This window comes from Camarhynchus parvulus, chromosome 7 (genome assembly GCF_901933205.1).
Source record: "Camarhynchus parvulus chromosome 7, STF_HiC, whole genome shotgun sequence".
In the NCBI taxonomy this organism is placed as follows: Eukaryota; Metazoa; Chordata; class Aves; order Passeriformes; family Thraupidae; genus Camarhynchus; species Camarhynchus parvulus.
In genome coordinates this window covers 25,767,424-25,785,524 of record NC_044577.1, presented here as the reverse complement: position 1 = coordinate 25,785,524, position 18,101 = coordinate 25,767,424, and the positions used below count along the sequence as shown (strand labels likewise).

The following is an 18,101-nucleotide window of genomic DNA, read 5'->3' as shown; positions in this document are numbered from 1 at the left end:
TGATTACAGAGTAAGAGTTTAGCATCACTGTGTAGAACAAAAGTGTGGTTTTTTTCCAAACAGGGAACTCTCAAGCCTTTGATACTTGGAAACAAGACCATGCTACTGATCATAAGTAGCTAAGTTTGTAATTCAAAACCCTCTTAAGATTTTTTTTTATTCTGCCACAGTACTAACACACAATCGCCACAAAGAGAAATATCTTGTTGTACAATGCACCTAACAGTGCTTATACAGAGGACAACCAGTATGCCACATGAGCTAGCCAGTGAAGACCTGTAACAGCAAATCTAGATCACCATGCTAGTACACTCCAGACACACAGCTCCATTGCTGTTAATCCCAGCTGATCAGAAGACTAGTCTAAATATAAAATAGGCTAGCCATTCATTAGTAATATGAGATGCTTACAGGAAAAAGCAAGTCTAAATATTCATGTTTCACTGCATCACCCAGTTTATGCAACTGACGGTGACTTCACCAAACTGAAATTATGCCACGTTCTTTAAATCAAGAGGTCTCAATTCAAGAGTTTCATATACTGCAGTTTTAATGACAAGAGGAGTTCCTGCCAGCAATTTGCACACCAACATTTCCACTAGTGAACTAATACAGAAGAACAGGAAGCTGTCTAGAAGAATATAGCTAGCTGCAAGTGTTCTTTAACCAAAGAGAAAACTGCTTAAAATTTGTAATCTTTAAACAATTGCATATTAGTAAGACACATTTGGAGCCCTTAGGGTGCAAACAGTAATTTCATATAATCTTCTATGAATTGGTGAAGTAAAACGACACCCTTTTCTTCAAGAACTCCTCACTACAAACAAAATAAAGGGGATGACTGAAATTGATTTTTCCTCTATACAGGACAAACACTCTATAGTCATAATTCATTTCTCTTCTAGAATATCCCACCACCACTGTTTATGCAAGAAAACATCAGCAGAATAACTGTCCTATACTACCAAGGACAAGTCAAAACAGAACAGGGACACAGCAAAAAGTTCTTCTCACAATTCAAAGTAGTCTTGGCAGAAAACAAAAATAAATTTTTTAAGATTAACCACATTACATGTAGCTTTATAGGGAAGGGAGAACAATTTCTAATTGTCCATAGCTTGTTATTTATTGGTGCTATAAGAAGGACACACCCTACCAAACAAAATAACATACTTAGGGAATCCTTAGAACCATTTACCCAAAGGACTATTGAAAAACTATTGGTTCAGGTACAAACAGTTAAAACAAGACAATAGCATTAACTTGTTCCAGATCTCAGGTTCCCTTAAGCTAGGTATGTGCCTAAATGCACACATTCCAGTAAGTTCATTGGGTTTTGGTATTTTTTTAATAAACTAGGCCTTCAGAAACCAAACTGTGGACTTGCTTTTGTCCCAGCAAGAATCAGCTACTAAATGAGTAGTGATGATCTAATTGAGCAGATGTCATTTCTCTTACCTTATCTACATTCGCCCGAGTTTTGGCAGAGGTTTCTACGTACTGCACCCCCCATTCTTCTGCCTTACTTCGAGCCTCTTCTACAGGCACTTGTCTACGCTCCTCCAGGTCAGATTTGTTCCCCACTACCAGCAAAGGGATTTTATCCTCTTCAGCCTTCACACGCAGGATCTGTTCCCTAAGGCATGAGGTATTCAAAATAAAAATATCTGTGTTAGTAGTAGCAACAAAACTCTCACACTTATGTGGAGTGGATCAAGTGGTCTGCACATTATTAGTGCTTACAACTGGGTATTTCCCAACAGTTGGACACACACTCTAAAATGATTCCAAGATTAGCATAGTAATGCTATGGGCTTTACACTACTGAAAGCCTCACACTTCCAGGAAGGCAGTTTTACTATTTAGTTAGTGAGTAATCAGGCCCTAGGAAAGAAGAAGACTATGGCAGAAGAGCAACTGGCAGCAGGAGTTCACATTTGAATGAGGAAAAGAGTACAAGTGTCATGTTTGCCAACTTCCACCTTGGCATTCAGTCACCATCTTTAATTCAGTCTGCATCATATCTCTATATAGGTCTGGGCAACACCAAGTCTTTGCCAAGGCAGTAGGTTGCAAACAGCCCAGTAACTGGCAGAGATCATTCCTAATGGCTACCTAAACTTTACCCAAAGGAGAGAGTTACTATACAATTCTGAACTAAAATGCTAGCAACCTTCCTCCTTCACAGACTCCAGGATGATATTCAACTGCCAGCATTAACCTGTCATGCTAAGAGGGTGTACCAGCGTCCAGGAAAGGAGATGGAGTGATGTTACATACCAGTCTCAGTCTGTTCTTTACTGGGGTAAAACACAAGCTGAAACCAGACTGACACAAGCTGCTGTCCATCTAGGATGCTGGAAGGACTCTACCACTCTAAACTATTTTTAAATAGTTATGAAGAAGAGCTAAACGAGGCATGAACACAGTGCTACACCCTCTCATCTCACCGAGTCACCACACTACTTCAGATGCCTGCATTTTCCATTTACAAAATAACAATGTATGGAGAGTACACGAGACTCTAAAATAGCATTAACACTGAAGCAGACAATCTGCTGTTGCATTTAACTGCATCTTCACACATTTTCAGATTAAAGAGGCACTGAAAGCAAACACTGAATGCATAGCATCAGCAGGAGAGCTAGGGTTTAAAGACAAGCCTATAGTTTGTTCAGCATTCAACTTTTTCACAGCATTAGGATTCTGGAGCCTTTTGATCTGCAGTAAATAATACCACTCTGCAGTTTGGCCTGGGATGCTGGTGACTCATACTACCCATTCCACACCTTCCTGGACCAAGGAGCTGGTTCTTGAATGCGAGCCTAAATATTCCGTTTAACTAATTTCACTATTTGTTTTACTTCTGAACCATTGAAAAGTAGGAGATTCTGCATCACAAAGCTCTTAGGCCCTTCTTGCCCATCTTCAGGGCTAGCACTGCTTTTTCATTGTCTTGCTGTGCTGGAATCTTGAACCAACACACCGTTAACCTAGTTAAAGAAGTCTGACAAAAAAACCAAATGGCCAAAATAAATACTCCTACTGTCTTCTATTCAAAACCTTAAACTTTGGGTTTAACATTATATTTCACTTAGGCACGTAAGCCAAACCCAATTGCTTCCACTTGTCTCATTTTCTTTGAGTTCTTTGAGTGTTACCTGACCTTTTCTTCCATCTTACATTAGGAAGAGTCCTAGTACTCAGTTTTGCAGTCCTGTAACAGTTGAACTGTTAGCTCCTTTCAGAGCTCCAGTTAGAGTAAACTGAGCTCTGCTTGTGTGTCCCATGACTGTCAGCCTTCTGAAGCAGAAAAAAGTCATAGAAGTATTATGTGAGGAAGGACCAGTATTTTTATACCTCATGAAAGATTCTGTGGTCATTCAGTACTGTTGAAAGAGTATGATATAGTAAGTTCTGGAGTGCAAGGGGAGTTTGCCTTAGCTTTAAGAAAAACCTAGAAGTGTCCTCAGTTACAGCACTTCCATTACCAGTTAGTATCTGTTAACCTTGTACCACTGAAGCAAAGGGAACATAAGGCAGACTGATAAAGAGCTTTTATTCTGAGAAGCATAAGGAACTCCTAAACTTTCCCTATGCTTTGGGAAGTTTTCCTTCAAGTTATATAGCTATTCCAGGCAATCTCTGGTTTACCTTCTACTGAGGCAACAGGTATCATCAAAAAGAGTTAGAACACTTGCCCTGAAGAATGTGGCTACATGTATTCTAAAACCAGAGAAGTGGTTTAAATCCTTTTCTATTTACCCCCCATACTACACAAGCAGTTTCTGTGGTCAATCTAGTGCCAATTTTTAATCAGAACTGCTAATCCCAAGAAGAAAAATGGAAGTGCTTACTACTACCCTGTGTCTTTCTAGGAATACGTCTGCCTACAATAGCAATGTTTGGCTGCCAACCCTTGTTTGGCACCAATCCATACCTGAGAGTGGAGGCTAATCCTTCCCTTCCTTAGAGCACCTGCTTCTAGCAGTAAGCAATACTGTGTCTGAAACCTGGCCAAAAGACAGACTTAATTCCAGAAGTACTGTTCTAAGATAATTAAACTTCACATCCATGAAGACTGAAAATTGGCTGGAATATGCCTGTTTTAGGAGTCCAAGAATCTGTTACTTGCCTGAAGTTGCTGCTGGCATAGTGTACTTGGTAAGTTGCAGGCACAAAGATGACTAAAGCCAGAGGCTGAATACTGTGGTTTGGGTTACCAGTTACTGAGAGCAAAATGGTCAGGCGTCACTTTTATTGATCAAATGGTAAAAGACAAAGAATAAGCTGTAGCTTTTAGGCAGGGTTGTCAGAGCAACATAGGAACTGGATAACTTCCCCTGCCTAGGAGAGAAACTACTCACCGAAACTCTGCTGTTGCTGTGAAGGATTCATGCTCTGTTATTGAAAAGACAAGAAGAAACCCTTCCCCACTGCGGAAATAGTTATCTCTGATAGCTGCATAATCCTCCTGTCCTGCTGTGTCCAGAATGTCTATCTGAACTTCTTCACCATCCAGAACTACTTTCTTTCTGTAGCTGTCAGCCTTGGTAGGTTCATAGTCTTCTACAAACTGACAAGAAAGGGATCAGTGTTTAGAATTACTGTCAAACAGTCTCAGTATTTGTCTATCTTCCTTCTTTCACTTCTGTGACATTTAAATTCCCCAAAACCTTCTCATAATTCAGTCAGCCACTAAGTTCCACCACTTTTTTTCAGTATTACTATTAAAAGGAAATTATTTAAGCCCTTCATACATCAAAGAGCCAATTTGCCTAGTCAAGTTTTGCTACACAGAACACTGTCAGCAATTTCAGTACAATTTAAGAACAGAGCTGCAGTATAAGTTAAGCAATGTGCTGGCATTATCTAGACCTCCCACTTTAAGAAAATGCATTTGAATATACTTCAGGAACAGGTATTTTAACAGGTGTAGATTAGAGCATCCAGCTGCTGAGCATGAAAGCCTGTTCCATAATTACACAGGCACATACTTTAGTCCATTCAGAATGGATCAGATCCGTAAAGCCACTGCCAGTTCAACTTAGTTCAACAGCACACATCCAGCAGAGAAGTAGAGAGGTAAAGAGCCTCTCAGCCTCAGAACACAACAATTAAGCCAAATTAAGCTGGCTGGCTTTCATTAATGATCACATCATGTTCAGATACTTACACTACTATAGTATGTGTGGACAACCTATAGATAAATACTAACTTTTGAGCTACAGGATCATGTATTCCTTCACATACTAGTGTGGGCTGCCTAATCTAGCTTCCTGTAAATCAGTATGGAAGAATTCGTGCTATGAACATGCCTACTTCATCACCTGGCTCACAATGAGCTAGAACGTTTACTTCTGATTTTGGCCTTAGCTGACCTAAATTACAAAATTAAAGTTCAACTCCAAGTAGTAACAGCTTCTGTACACAAGCACCCATACATTATGCATGACTTCTGAACTGAAGACATTTCTTTCACAAATAAGCATCAATTTTGTCACCTTTAGCGAGAGATGTTCCCAGAGGACACATCTCCCAGCTTTCTACATCCTGCTCCTGCCAGTTGGGTCATCAGGTCTTTTGCTCATCACATTTAGTTCCCCTGTCCCACAAAAAAATCTTAGCAAGCCCTAAGAATATGTGCTTTAGAGAAGCTGAACCAAAGTTACTTACCTCATCATACATAAACTGAAGTGTGAGGGCAGATTTACCCACACCTCCACTGCCAACCATAATTACTTTATGGAGGGCCAAGGAACTCTGGTTCTTGCTCTTGCTGGCAGCCATTGTCCTGCTTGCCACAGACGAAGTGCCAGGCAACCAATCAGATCTGCAGAGAGAAGCAGCACAGTCACCCTTCCATGACATTGGTGACATCAGGGTAGTATGCAGGTAAAGTGTCTCACAAGTGCTGAAAGACCAGATTAAAACCCTGCCCTGCAAGCCTAAAGAATGGGCCACTCCAAAGCACTGGCATGCAAACCATGCCTAAAGTATGAGTAGGACAAGGTATTAAAACAAATGCCTTCTATTTGTGACAACTGTATGATGAATAGAAGTGCCAAAGGTTTCTAACTAGCTACTCTTAATTTGTAAACCCAGCCTACAAGACTAGTATCTAGAGCAGATTCTAAAGAAAAACCCACTCTTTCTCAAAAGATATGAAATTAAGTGGTTTTTATTGTTCTTGTTATAAGGCATTACACCTTTCTAAAATATTTCTTTAATGTTGATACAGCTATACCTTAGATCTGCTCATAGGCAGAAATCTGGCTTTTGATCTTCTCCCCACGTAGGCTAAGAAAACAGCAGAGATACACAGTAAATTGGCAGGAACAATTTGCAAAAGATCCTAGCAGAAAAGACTCATGACATGGCATTACCATTTATTTTACACTCTTCCTGCCTTTTGATGCTGCAAATCTAATTTGCTTAGGAAAAAAAATCATGCTTTACTGCAAAAAAATCTCAGTTCCTATTCTCCTCCTGATGTTGCTAAGCCATAAAGGAGTAAGCTTCAATAAACAAACCCTAGCTAACAAGCCTCTGTTTGTGTATTATGTGAGCCTAGTAATTAAATACTGGAGGCTCCTTAAAAATAATACTGCCTCTTTTTTAGGTTGGTTGGGTTTTTTTAAGAGTAGTTGGACACAGTAGTTGTACCAGAAGCACAAGCAGCAGCTGCCACACTGATTAGCACAGAGCAGCATCTCTAAGGACAGCACACTGAAGATAAAAGCAGAAATAAGTGAAACAAAGATGCGTCACCAGTCAGGATTCCCACACAGAATATTAATCCCAAATATTAATATTTCAGATACATGGTGTGTATATGGTAGATGGCAGGATAGAGATTCTTGTGTCCTTGGAGCACCACAAAGGACCCCAAAACCCCATTCATATCCTGGCAGAGAGCTGTAAGGAGACCAGCAGACCATTCAGAAAACACTGCTACAGGAAGTGGCTGTACCAGCTCTGATTTATAGCAGCACACTTTATTCCAGAAGCACAGAAGCAATGGATCTTCCAGGAGTCTCAAATTTACCTGGACACAATTACTCTAGAAAAACACTGCAACACCAGCAAGTGCTACTGAATGGAAACACAAGGCCAACAGTAGAAGTTACTCAGTAGTATATTGAGAAAAGCTTCAGGACAAGCAGCTGGCCTACAGAAAATTAACAAGAGACTAAGGGATCATCAGCCTACAAACATGCCATAGGATTATTTATCTTGGAAAGGGACCTTTGGATACTGTCCAGTGCAAAGCTCTCCCTGAAAGCAGTTTGCTCCAAGCAATCCAGTTTATGTGCCCTGTGTTCTGAGACTGACAATTCCATGCCCAGTCTGGACAATTGCCCTTAGAGTACACTGATAGTGACTTTTTTTCCCCCTGTCATGACTTGATATTCTGAAAAGCAACAAATCAAACTAAGTTCTCATTGACTCATGCATACAAGAACAAACAGGCCAACAATCAAGAAGTGCCCTCAGGACAGCATTTTCAAACATCTGAGCAGCAGTATTTTTCCATGCACAGTTTTTTTTACTCACACCTGTTTGCTACATACATTTAGTACAGCAATGCAAATTAATCATCGTTAAGTGCTCATTCTGGGATAAACACTGGTAAGTGAAGACAGATATTTTCCTCTGGTAATCCTCTCTATTATGTTATACATCAGCTCCCTCATCCAGGACACTCCTTAGTACAGAAATAGGGCGTGACAATTCCTATTTCTCCATAGGTTCTCCCTGTACAGCACAAACATACATTTGTTGAGGACAGTGAATTCAGCCATTGCCACAGAGACTAATTTTTAACTCTTGGTCACCAGACAGGCAAGAGAGGAAGAGAACGTTTCCCTGCCAAGGAAATGTGAAAAAACACAACAGGCAGCACCCAAACTTCAGAAGTTGTTGCTTTGCCTATTGTCCACATGGTCTACAGATGATAAACTAGAATTCACCTTGCCTGGACATAAATATTCAAAAAACAAGGGCTACAGATTGGCCACACAATGAGATAGTTCAGGGACTTTTAAGTGTTCTAGAAATAACACAGCCTGCTCTTAAATTGTAGAGAATGCTGTTTTGTCCTAGCTCAAGAGTAGTCTGGCTTTCACAGTAGTAGATAAGCTGCTTTCTGGAGTGTGACTCTTAGCTACTTTTCATATAGTTGTGACTGGTTTTAACCTGTGAGTATTCTTTTATCAGACATCCTAACATTGTTGTAACTGTTGTATTATCTAATACAAAGGTTTCAAATTAGACATTTTTCTGGCATCACAAACTTAGGAATATGTAATAGGCATCAGCACTAAGTCCACTGTGCTATGCAACAGCAATAAAAACATAATTTACCAATAGCCAAGAGAAAAGACTTTTCTTTCTGTCAATACAAATACCACATCTTTACATGGTCATGGTAAATGAATAGTTGTATTTTAGGAAAAATACCAACAACCTTGAGTTCATCATAAAGGTAAGCGAGAGAGTATTTCAATCCTTCCTTCTCTGTTCCACCCCAACAATGGCTTGTAGAAACTGCAAGGTCAGCCTTACACTATTACCTGACTCATAATCAAAGTATAATATTAAACAAAATCCATCCAATAACATGAAACTTTACAGTTTGATTGCATCTAAAGCTCTTCATGGCCAAGGCACTTGATCTTCCCTGCAAAGCTGTTCCAAGTGCCAATCCAGTATTTTAGAGGATGAGGACTACAGGGACCCTGTGAATGCAGCAGTATGGTCACAACACAGACCCTGTGCAGTGTGCACTCAGTGAGTCCCAGAAGCTGCACACAAAGCAGCTCCTCTCTGGTGGCATCAGAGGGGGCCATGCTCCAGAACAGCCAGGCAGTGAGGAGGCAAGAAGAGAGGACAAGGCAGGGCTGAAGCAGTGTGACACAGGATTAACACAGTCAGTATCAGTGCAGAAGTACCAGTGCTTACAGAACAGGCCGACAGCACATCACTGCTTCAGAAAGGGGCATGGTGAGACTATAATGGGAATATTCTAATGAAACAACAAGAGAAGGCATTGTAGCCAACTGTTTGTTTATTTTTATCTCCACTTCTGCAGCCCAAGAAACAGTTTACACAACATGGTTCAAAGCTCACATCTAACAGTTCCTTGAGGTTAAAAAAAGTAAAAAAACCCCAAAATCTATTAACACAAGTGAAAGCTCTCTCCTCTGTTATCTCTCAGTAGGCAAGGATGAATTTGCTTCCTATTCCGTACATTAGGCATCCTTGAGGCAGCGAAGACACTGACATTAACTCATCTGTTCACAGAAAACCAAGTCTTGGGAAATCCAATCACTTCTCAAAAAAAGGAGCAGTGTCTCGAAGAACCTATGACAATTGCAGTTGCTTTTACTCAAATCCCTTCAGTTTAAGGAGCACAGATTTAAGGCAAAGGGTCTTATTGCATACGCTGAAGAGCATGTTCTTGAATAGGTGTCCAGACAAGATACCTAATGCTGTGGTAAGATGCCTTCTCTCCCCTACTGCTCTTGTTGTTTGGGCACAGTTTACTTTCCAGCAAGATTCACCCTCCTCTGACAGGACAAGAAGCAATCCATTGGAGAGTCAGTCAATCTATTTAATTTCCATCTGTCACTTTACCCTCGGGTTTGATGACACCATGTTGAACTTCATATGCTAAGTGTCATAAGGTGTTAAAAAAAACCAAAAAAACCAAAAAAACACCCAACCAACCAAACAAAATACCCACCACACCCCAAACCTTCTGAAAGTTTATTTGGGGAAGTGAGGTAGGGAGGTGGCTCATTCTGGTTACCAGTCACCCTGCTTTGAAATAAACTGCTAGACAGATGCCACGTCTAGCAAGGAATAAACTTTACAAACAAAGAATAAACTTTTTCTAGCAGTCTTTCTTCTTCAAGAAAATAGAATTACCTGTTTTATGTGTTTTCAAAGATAAGGATTAAGCCACTGACCTGCTAACACTGCATTTATTCTATAATAGGTAACACACAGCCTTATGCACAATCAAACCATGCCACCTTCAGTGTAAGATATCTAACCCTAAACTTACCAGCTATTTCAGCCTTCCCTTATCTGTTTAATTACTTTTCCTGCAGGTTAACTAAAGCCCCCTGAACAATGTTATGTCATTCTTGAAACTGAGCACTTCAAGGCAATTGTTTATAAACACCTGAGTAAACTGCTTTTTCTCCACCCTCTCAACCTAAACAGTAAAACTGCTCAGAACACAGTTTACAAACAGGACTGGTTTACCTAACACCAAGATTCAAAGACTATGACTGAATAACTACATGTATTTCAAATCAGACCACACCTTCACATCCCCGTTTATTTCACATGCATTAAGATGACCACAGCTGCAGAACACTTGAGAAAAACACTCTTGTCACTTCACAAGAAACTTTGCTACAGTTCATCCAAGTACATGAGAAAAAAAAAAAACAAGATCTACCTGTTTTCCAATAAATATTCTGCTGCTGTAATAAAAGAATCTGAGACCCTCCAAAGGCTTTAATTGGAATTGCTGCTAGTTCTTCCATTCAGTTTGAGATTTAAAACTGAAATAAAGCTCTAAGCTCAAAATTGCTGAGATCAGCCCTTGTTCTCTTGCTGTGCAGCTGATATCTTTGGACATTTCTTTTCATTGCTATCCTGCCACTGAAAGCAGCCATTCTTTGGATTTTTAAACAGGATTCTAGAAACTCTTAGCCCAATAGCTTGACAGAGGAGCTTTGTTAAACCCTTCAGATACCTACTTTTAAAGGAAAATCTGGGTATTCAACCTATTATAAAGACTTAAATATGATGTCATCAAAAGCCAGCACAGAAAGAGCAAGGTTTTGCAACGGTATTTTAGTGATCCTCATTTATCAGAATATGAATTAGAGGCTTTGAAGTGCTTGGTTCTGTGATATGCCCATAAGAATGCAGTCACAGAAATTCCCTGGATCACAAAACTAATTAACAATCTCACTGAGCTATGAACTGTAAGAGCTCCTCACCCATTCTGAGGTTGCCCAGAAAATATTTAAGTACTGAAATTCCATTAGATTTCAATGGACTGTAAATGCTCCAACTGGTAATTCAACTAAAAAACCCCATTGGAGATTAAGTGGCCTATTTAATGTCACTGAAAATTTTAGGATATGCAGGTTGAAAAATTACAAATGCTACTCTGTCCTCTTTTGCTGTGCTAATATCTTACCTCTTGGCATATATTCAGTTAATGGTTTCCAAGCTAAACAGAGATCATGATGTGTTTGGTAGAAATTCCTGCCTGAGATATCCTCATATCCTTCCCCATGTAATGCTTGGACACTTCTACCTTCTCAGTTGTGCTTATAGATTTTTTCTGAGCCATGTTTAATTGGATCAAAGAATTCATTCAGCTTGAGATAACTCCCAGAGCATACTGGAGTACTTTTGCAGTCCCCATTTGTATCACCCAATGCTGCCATCACCATCCCCTGCCTCTCAGTCCCCTCTTTCTTGCTCCTGGCTGTTCCAGCCCATCCCCTCCTGCAGCAGAGCCATTCAGCACAGCCCACTGGGCCTGCCACTCACATCTGCAAGGCCACACATGCCTCAGTGCTGATGTGAAGGGAGTTTGAACAGCTAAGGCCAAAGAAGGTTTAGCAGCCAAGCAGTTGCTTATATTGCTGCAGAAACAGGGCAGTGCCCTGGCCCTGATCACAATTCACTCCTCAGACAAGGGGCAGCCACCACTCTGCTGCAGTGGCCAGGCTGAGCCCTGGAGTGAAACCCAAACCTCAGATTTGCTTTTGGTAATCAGGTATTTTCTCTCCCCAAGATCTACTAGTAGGACTTGCAGTTGCCACAATAAGGGCACTGGAAAAGAAACTCAAAACACATTTTGGAAACTTAATAAACTTTATAATATCAGGATGAAAAGTAAGAATTTAAAGCAAGGAACTACTTTACTCTGTACACGTGAAGGGATCTAACCTCTTTATATTGGCTAGATTCTTGTTCAAAGTGGCAACAACTATGTCCCTAAATCTTACAGGAAAAAACTCAGAATAAATACATTTACTTCATACACTGAAAGTTACATTACAGCAGTTTCAGGCAATTATTATTAGTTACTAATCCTGCCTAAATCCCCCAGAATTGTGTGTACACTTACAGATATTGGCTGTCACAAACATGCTCTGGCAGGAGCTACGTATACACTGCTAACAGACACATGAAGCAAGACCAGGACTAGCAAGTTCACTTTGTTACAGCAGTTAAAGGTTAAACCAGAACCTGAAGCCAGGTCATTGTTCTCCATCTCCTACAAGGCTGGGGAAATGACAGGCACAGACTGAAGAACCATTTCAATTCAGAATTGTTTTTCATCAAAACAATCAGACTGGAGTGTTAGCATCCATAATAAGAAAGACCACAGACTGTGAGATGAACTTGTACTGCAGGAGGGTCCCTAAGACTTGCTCATCTGGAAAATATCACAGGGAGTATAAAACCAGTATTTTTAATATAGTTGTGATCAGGAGCCCTCTCTGCAAGCATGAAGAGGACATAGATATCACACTAAAATATTCCAACAGTATCAATAGCATCAGACATCCAGTCACTGGATATCAGCCAATTAGGATTAAGAATTCTTACTAGTGACCCTGGTCTCCATACTTTTCACTGTTCCACACATTTGCATGAATAGCCATCTCCAGCTCTTCACTTAGACTAAAAATGTTTAATAAGATCAAGTGATTTTGACAAGACTGGACTTAGTATACAAAATATTTTTTGGCACCTACAGTTATTATGTAGAACAGGAAGAACAAGAGACACCTAGGTGCACTGCTCCTTTAACTGATCATTGTCCTTGCAACTTACAAAGTCTAGCACGCTGCTCTTTCCAACAGCTTATAGCTAGACTTGGATAATTCCATCTTTCAAGGCTCTGTTTACATCTGGACCACCTCAACAGTGATCCATTTTAAGTACACAATACCTGTATATACTCACATTCCCCACAATCCCCTCCACCTTTGCCAAGCACAGCTTAACTCCTACAAGTTTTCAGAGATGCATCAGTGCAGCTTGGAAAGCAAATCTGACAGCATTTACCTTGCATTTACTTACCAGATGAAATTCTTAAATATATGCCCTCTCACATCATTCAGTACAGGACCATTCTAGATTACTCATTACCAATAGACAGATATTACCTTACACATCAGTAGTAATCTCAAGCCAACAACCTTGCTAAGAATAATCTTGATGTCTAAGAAAAACTGGAACTAAATCCTGCGCAAGTCTGTAGCAAGGTTGCAACCTTCAAAGATTTAGTCACAGGAAAGAATCAGTCTGAACCATTGCTCAGAAGAGCAGCACTTTAAAGCAACCCTTTAAAACTCAGATCTTAGGCTGAAGTTAAATATAAGCAAACACATATCCCTGTTCCTAAGGAACTTAAATATCTGAATTTGTTTTTTCAGGGTTTTTTTTCAGGGATTTTTTTGTTGTTGTTGTTTGCTTGGTTTTGATTGACTGTTAATTTTTAGAATTCCATCAGAGTGAAAGAAAAACAGCCAAGTAACTTGTTTGTGAGTAGTAGCTCAGAGAAGAAAAAGGACTTCCCTCCAATAGTGCTTCTAAAGCACCCTCTCCCACCCCCCTGAAAAAAAAAAATCACATACATCTATATATAAGTAAATAAGGTTTCGATGTCATGCTATAAAGCTAATGCTCTTAATAGCCAGGTATCAACAGCATCAAGAGATTGTCATTGCATGTCAGCAGCACAGTTATAATAACTGCCTCACTGTTGCACAGATAGCATGGAAGCATCATAGTTACACAGAGTTTTATGAGGAAATAAGTAAGAAACCACTCTCCACATGATTTTCATTATTACTCAGTACAGAGCAGCTAGTAGGGTGCATGTAGCACCAGACAGAATATACTCTGTACTTCAGCAAGATAGTGTTACCCAGAGTGAAAGTCGTAAGACAGTAGTGCCATTACAGCTAAAACCGCTTCTTCTGTAGGGAGATATCTAGCCAGACTTCTCCAAGCACTTTCAGAAAGCCTCCAAGTCTAATATTAACACCCAGAAGACACATTGCAGACAGACTACAGCAGAGAAGGATCTACCATGTTGCTCTTACCCTGCAAGATCTTGCTAGAAAATCTGTCAGAATTCTTCTACAAGTACAAAGACCAAGTTAATACCATAAATCAGTATTACTATGCTAAGAGTTTGTCACTGTGGTGATAACAGTCTAGTTGCCTAATTACTCAGGGTGAATTATGACAGCACTGTTCACACTAGTTAATTTGGCTCATACCAGAAAAGTGACACTCAGGCAACAGACTTGCTCAACAGCCTCACTCCCACTGACTTGCAAAGTGTATTGCAACTACACTTCCTTTGGAAGCTCACCCATGCAGAAACATGGCTGCCTTTGATACACAGCATACACAAAGTCCACCAAAGCACTAAGAGACAGTGGTGACATGCTTCAGATAGGTAATCTCATACCAATTTTTAACGGGATCTCCAAGAACCTAACAAATACAACAGCCAAGTCAAACATGTCAGAGCACACAATCAGTGTCTTAAGCGGCACTCTAGAGCTCAAAATAACCAAAATCTTACCTCGGTACGAGGTTACAACATGTTTCGGCTACCTCACTGAAAAGGCTGCAGCTATATAATCCGCAAGAAAGTCATCACCACTCATTTCACAAACTCCAACAAATGCCCATTCCGTGAGAAGTGTGCTACAGAGTTGCAGGAGCTCTCACTACTGTTACCCAGTCCTGGGGCTGTCAGATCCAGCACATTGGTCTCACAAACATGGCACCAGATACTGCAGACAGACCACAAGCTGCTACTGTTGCTTCCCCAAAGGATTCACCTCACTAGATCATGCTTCCCTAGCGAACTGGATGTCTGGGGTAAGTCACAAGTCCAAACGTTATTCAGGTAATACCCACAGAAGCAACTGTCTCTGCCCATTCAACTGCTTGCTCACATTCCTTGCTCACAAACTGAACTTACTATCTCATGCTCACATCTCCATTTGGGGAAATGCAAGCCACTGCTGAGACCACGTTTGAGGCAGACAGGCAAGTAATAATCCCCCATCCTGAGCTCACTCTTAACCACAGAATCCCAGCTCCCTAGGAGCACTCAGGGATCAGTTCCTATAGCCTGTGAAGGTACTTCCACTATTTTAAGCACTTCACTGACTTCACTGCAGGGTTCACAGATGAGTACAGTGAGTCACTAAGCTCCCTCAATCAGGCAACATCACACATGTGTCAAGCACCGAACCTTTCCCTCCATCTTTTCAATCGATGCTTTTACATCTCACAAAACAACAATAGTGACATTTAGTACCCATAATTCAGCTGCTGTGTTAAGTCACCTTTAAATTGATTTCTTTACTCCAGTTTCCCCAATGAGGTAGAGAATACCATACCAAGGTATTCTGTACATGCAGGAAGCTGCCTTTCTACTGGACTAGGAGCAAATGTTTTCAATAACAGACAGTTTTTCAGACTACTGCATTCACATACTTTACATCAAAGCCAAAAGCAGTATTTCTATCTTCAAATGGGAACTGGATTATGACACCAGTAGAGGGGTCTTATGCAATTTCAGTATTCTTATAGTTAAGAAGACTAAAAAGCTGTGGAGAGCTTTACTTATGGGAGAAATGCTATCCTTGGTCTCCCTCATAGAATGCTGTGCCTACCACTATAAAAAAACATTTACAGCCAAATGCATGCTCTTCAACACAGCCTCCAGAGTGCTGTAGAATTAAGAGTGGCACAATATAACATGCTTGGTAATTCTGGGTTTGGGTGGCAGACTATTAACTCAGAACCACTTGACTTCAACACAGAGAATTAGGACACATTTAGCTCAGGACACTTCCCTTTATGACCTAGCAAATGATGGGTCACATGAACATACAGAACTAGTGCAGAATATAAACTGTGCATTTATTCTTGTGTGCTCCTGGAGACATTTCCTATCTCTGCAGAGCACTTAACCAGAATAAAAAAAAAAAAAAAAACCCTATTCTGATACACAGCCAGCTCATCCCAGAGCTCCTGTCTTTCCTGGGAAATCAGCACAACAGGGGGCTGCCATACATTAATGCATGCAGTACAGGGAACGAGCTGGAGATGTTGGGGTCTGTGTGTAGCTGCAGGGGCTAGAACCTCACTGGGACCACAGAGATGAGCTGGGATAGCTCTCATGGCTACAGTGCAGCTGTGTGGATGGCTACAGGCTCTTTAGGACAGACTGGCAAGGCAGGAGAGTTGTCTTTCCCATCAGAAAAGCTGAAGTACACAAAGCTCTGCCTAGAGATGATCATGAGCCAGCTTATGGGTCAGGAGTAGCAGTCAGCAGGACCACTGGACTAGGCAGTCTCCATTAGTGACTTCAGCCTCAGCAACTTTAAGTGAAGTCTGTGCCCAGCGATGCAGTTGCTACAAATCTTATCCGTGGAAAGGCTCATTTTTCAACTTGCACAAGTAGTACAGCAGAGCTAGAAAACTTAAAGCAAATCCATCATGACTAATACTTTATTAGAAACTTTATCTTATACTATAAAGATGCACAGTATCACCACTAACTGGTCCGCCTAATAATTTTTTTAATTAGTTTCCTTCCATTAAAACTTCAGAACAGATTCAATCAATAAAGCCTACTTTGAATTTAGTTTGCCTTATAAGACAAACTTTAAATTTTGAACACCTGCAGAATTGTTTAAAAAATTGATTCTTGAACTGTGTTTTAAAACATGATAAAGTGCAAAGAAAGAGTGGAATGTGTGCTTGAAACCGGTGCTGTCTTTTGAAACACCATTTCTTTAAATTTCTTGGCTATTCCATTTTATGACATGGTAGATAAAAGCAAAAAGCTGCCATAAAAGCCAGTCAGTGAGACTTCTTGGTGAGTACACTAATGAGAATTCCTTACCTACCCAAAATGAGATCTCACAGTAAGCCAAGAACACTAAATAGCAGAAGAATACCATCATGGAGAGGAGTTTCTCACTGCAGGAGCTGGAGCAGTTCAGTGGAAAGGCTGTATCACAGATCACTACACACTTTATAATTAATTCATTTTAATCAGAGAGCAGCTTCCCCAGTTAGCAAAACCATCTCTTTTCTGGAAAGCTGAGGCAACTGGCATGCAACTTGATCTAAAACTACTTCACTTGTTAAATGTCTGCTTTAGACTCGTACCCAAGACAGCATCCTCTGGAGCAGGGTAGCCCTAACCGCATAAAACACCTACAAAACAAAACAAAAAAAAAAACAACCAAAAAACCACACACAAAAAAAACAGCCAACCAAAAAACAAGCCACTTCAGTGCTTTAGTGTTTGTTCTGCAGAATGAAGTCCAGGGTTCAGGTAGATTATTCCTACAAATAATCTTTTAAAGTGCTTTGTCATGTTAAGTATAAACTTGTAATAGAATCCCTCTTTATAGACAAGATTGTTATAGAGTAGTATTTCTCCTGTTAAACCTGTGATTCAAACCATCAGCTTGGAAAAAAAAAGTATCAATATTAAATCCAAGCTGGAAACCATCTACCATGCCCAAAATAGGGGCTAAGTCTAGATCTCCAGTACTCTTCTGAAAAATAATCTTTCACTACAGGTAAAAATATAGAGAGAGAGCCAGAAACCAGAGAAATCACAGCATCTGCTTAACTCAGCATGTTCTCAGCTTTCCAGTTCTATGCTTTGCCTTCAGATTAGTTTTGACACATTCCAAATTTAAGAAGAACATATTAAAAACTCGAGTTTCGCTGCATTATTAGTGGCCTAAAACATTTCACACTAATCACTTCAACTGACAGCAACACTAATTCACAAAGTAACAGTTGACAGGATTAAGTCTTTAACAAATACTTATAATCCCAGAACTGATTTTTTCAGTCTTTGTGATCCAGCAAAGATTCCTAGTCAGGACTGCATTTCCATTAAGTCACATATTCATGTAATCAACCATTATTCCTTTGTCAACAGCTTCAGCAAAGAGGGCTTTGGGCTCAAGGTTCCACAGAAAACAGTTGAA

The 18,101-nt window shown here is 40.2% G+C and overlaps 1 protein-coding gene across 2 annotated transcripts in view; it reads right to left on the bottom strand.

Annotated features, from left to right (window-relative positions):
- Positions 1-18,101, bottom strand: part of RALB (RAS like proto-oncogene B) — a 47,541-nt gene that overhangs the window by 5,065 nt on the left and 24,375 nt on the right. For both annotated transcript variants that reach the window (XM_030952368.1, XM_030952367.1), the window contains exons 2-4: positions 5,677-5,833; positions 4,368-4,576; positions 1,459-1,636 (exon numbers count right to left, since the gene is read on the bottom strand). In XM_030952368.1, coding sequence (XP_030808228.1) covers positions 1,459-1,636; positions 4,368-4,576; positions 5,677-5,790 — 501 coding nt within the window. In that variant the 5' untranslated portion in view covers positions 5,791-5,833. The remainder of the gene's footprint in view (positions 1-1,458; positions 1,637-4,367; positions 4,577-5,676; positions 5,834-18,101) is intronic.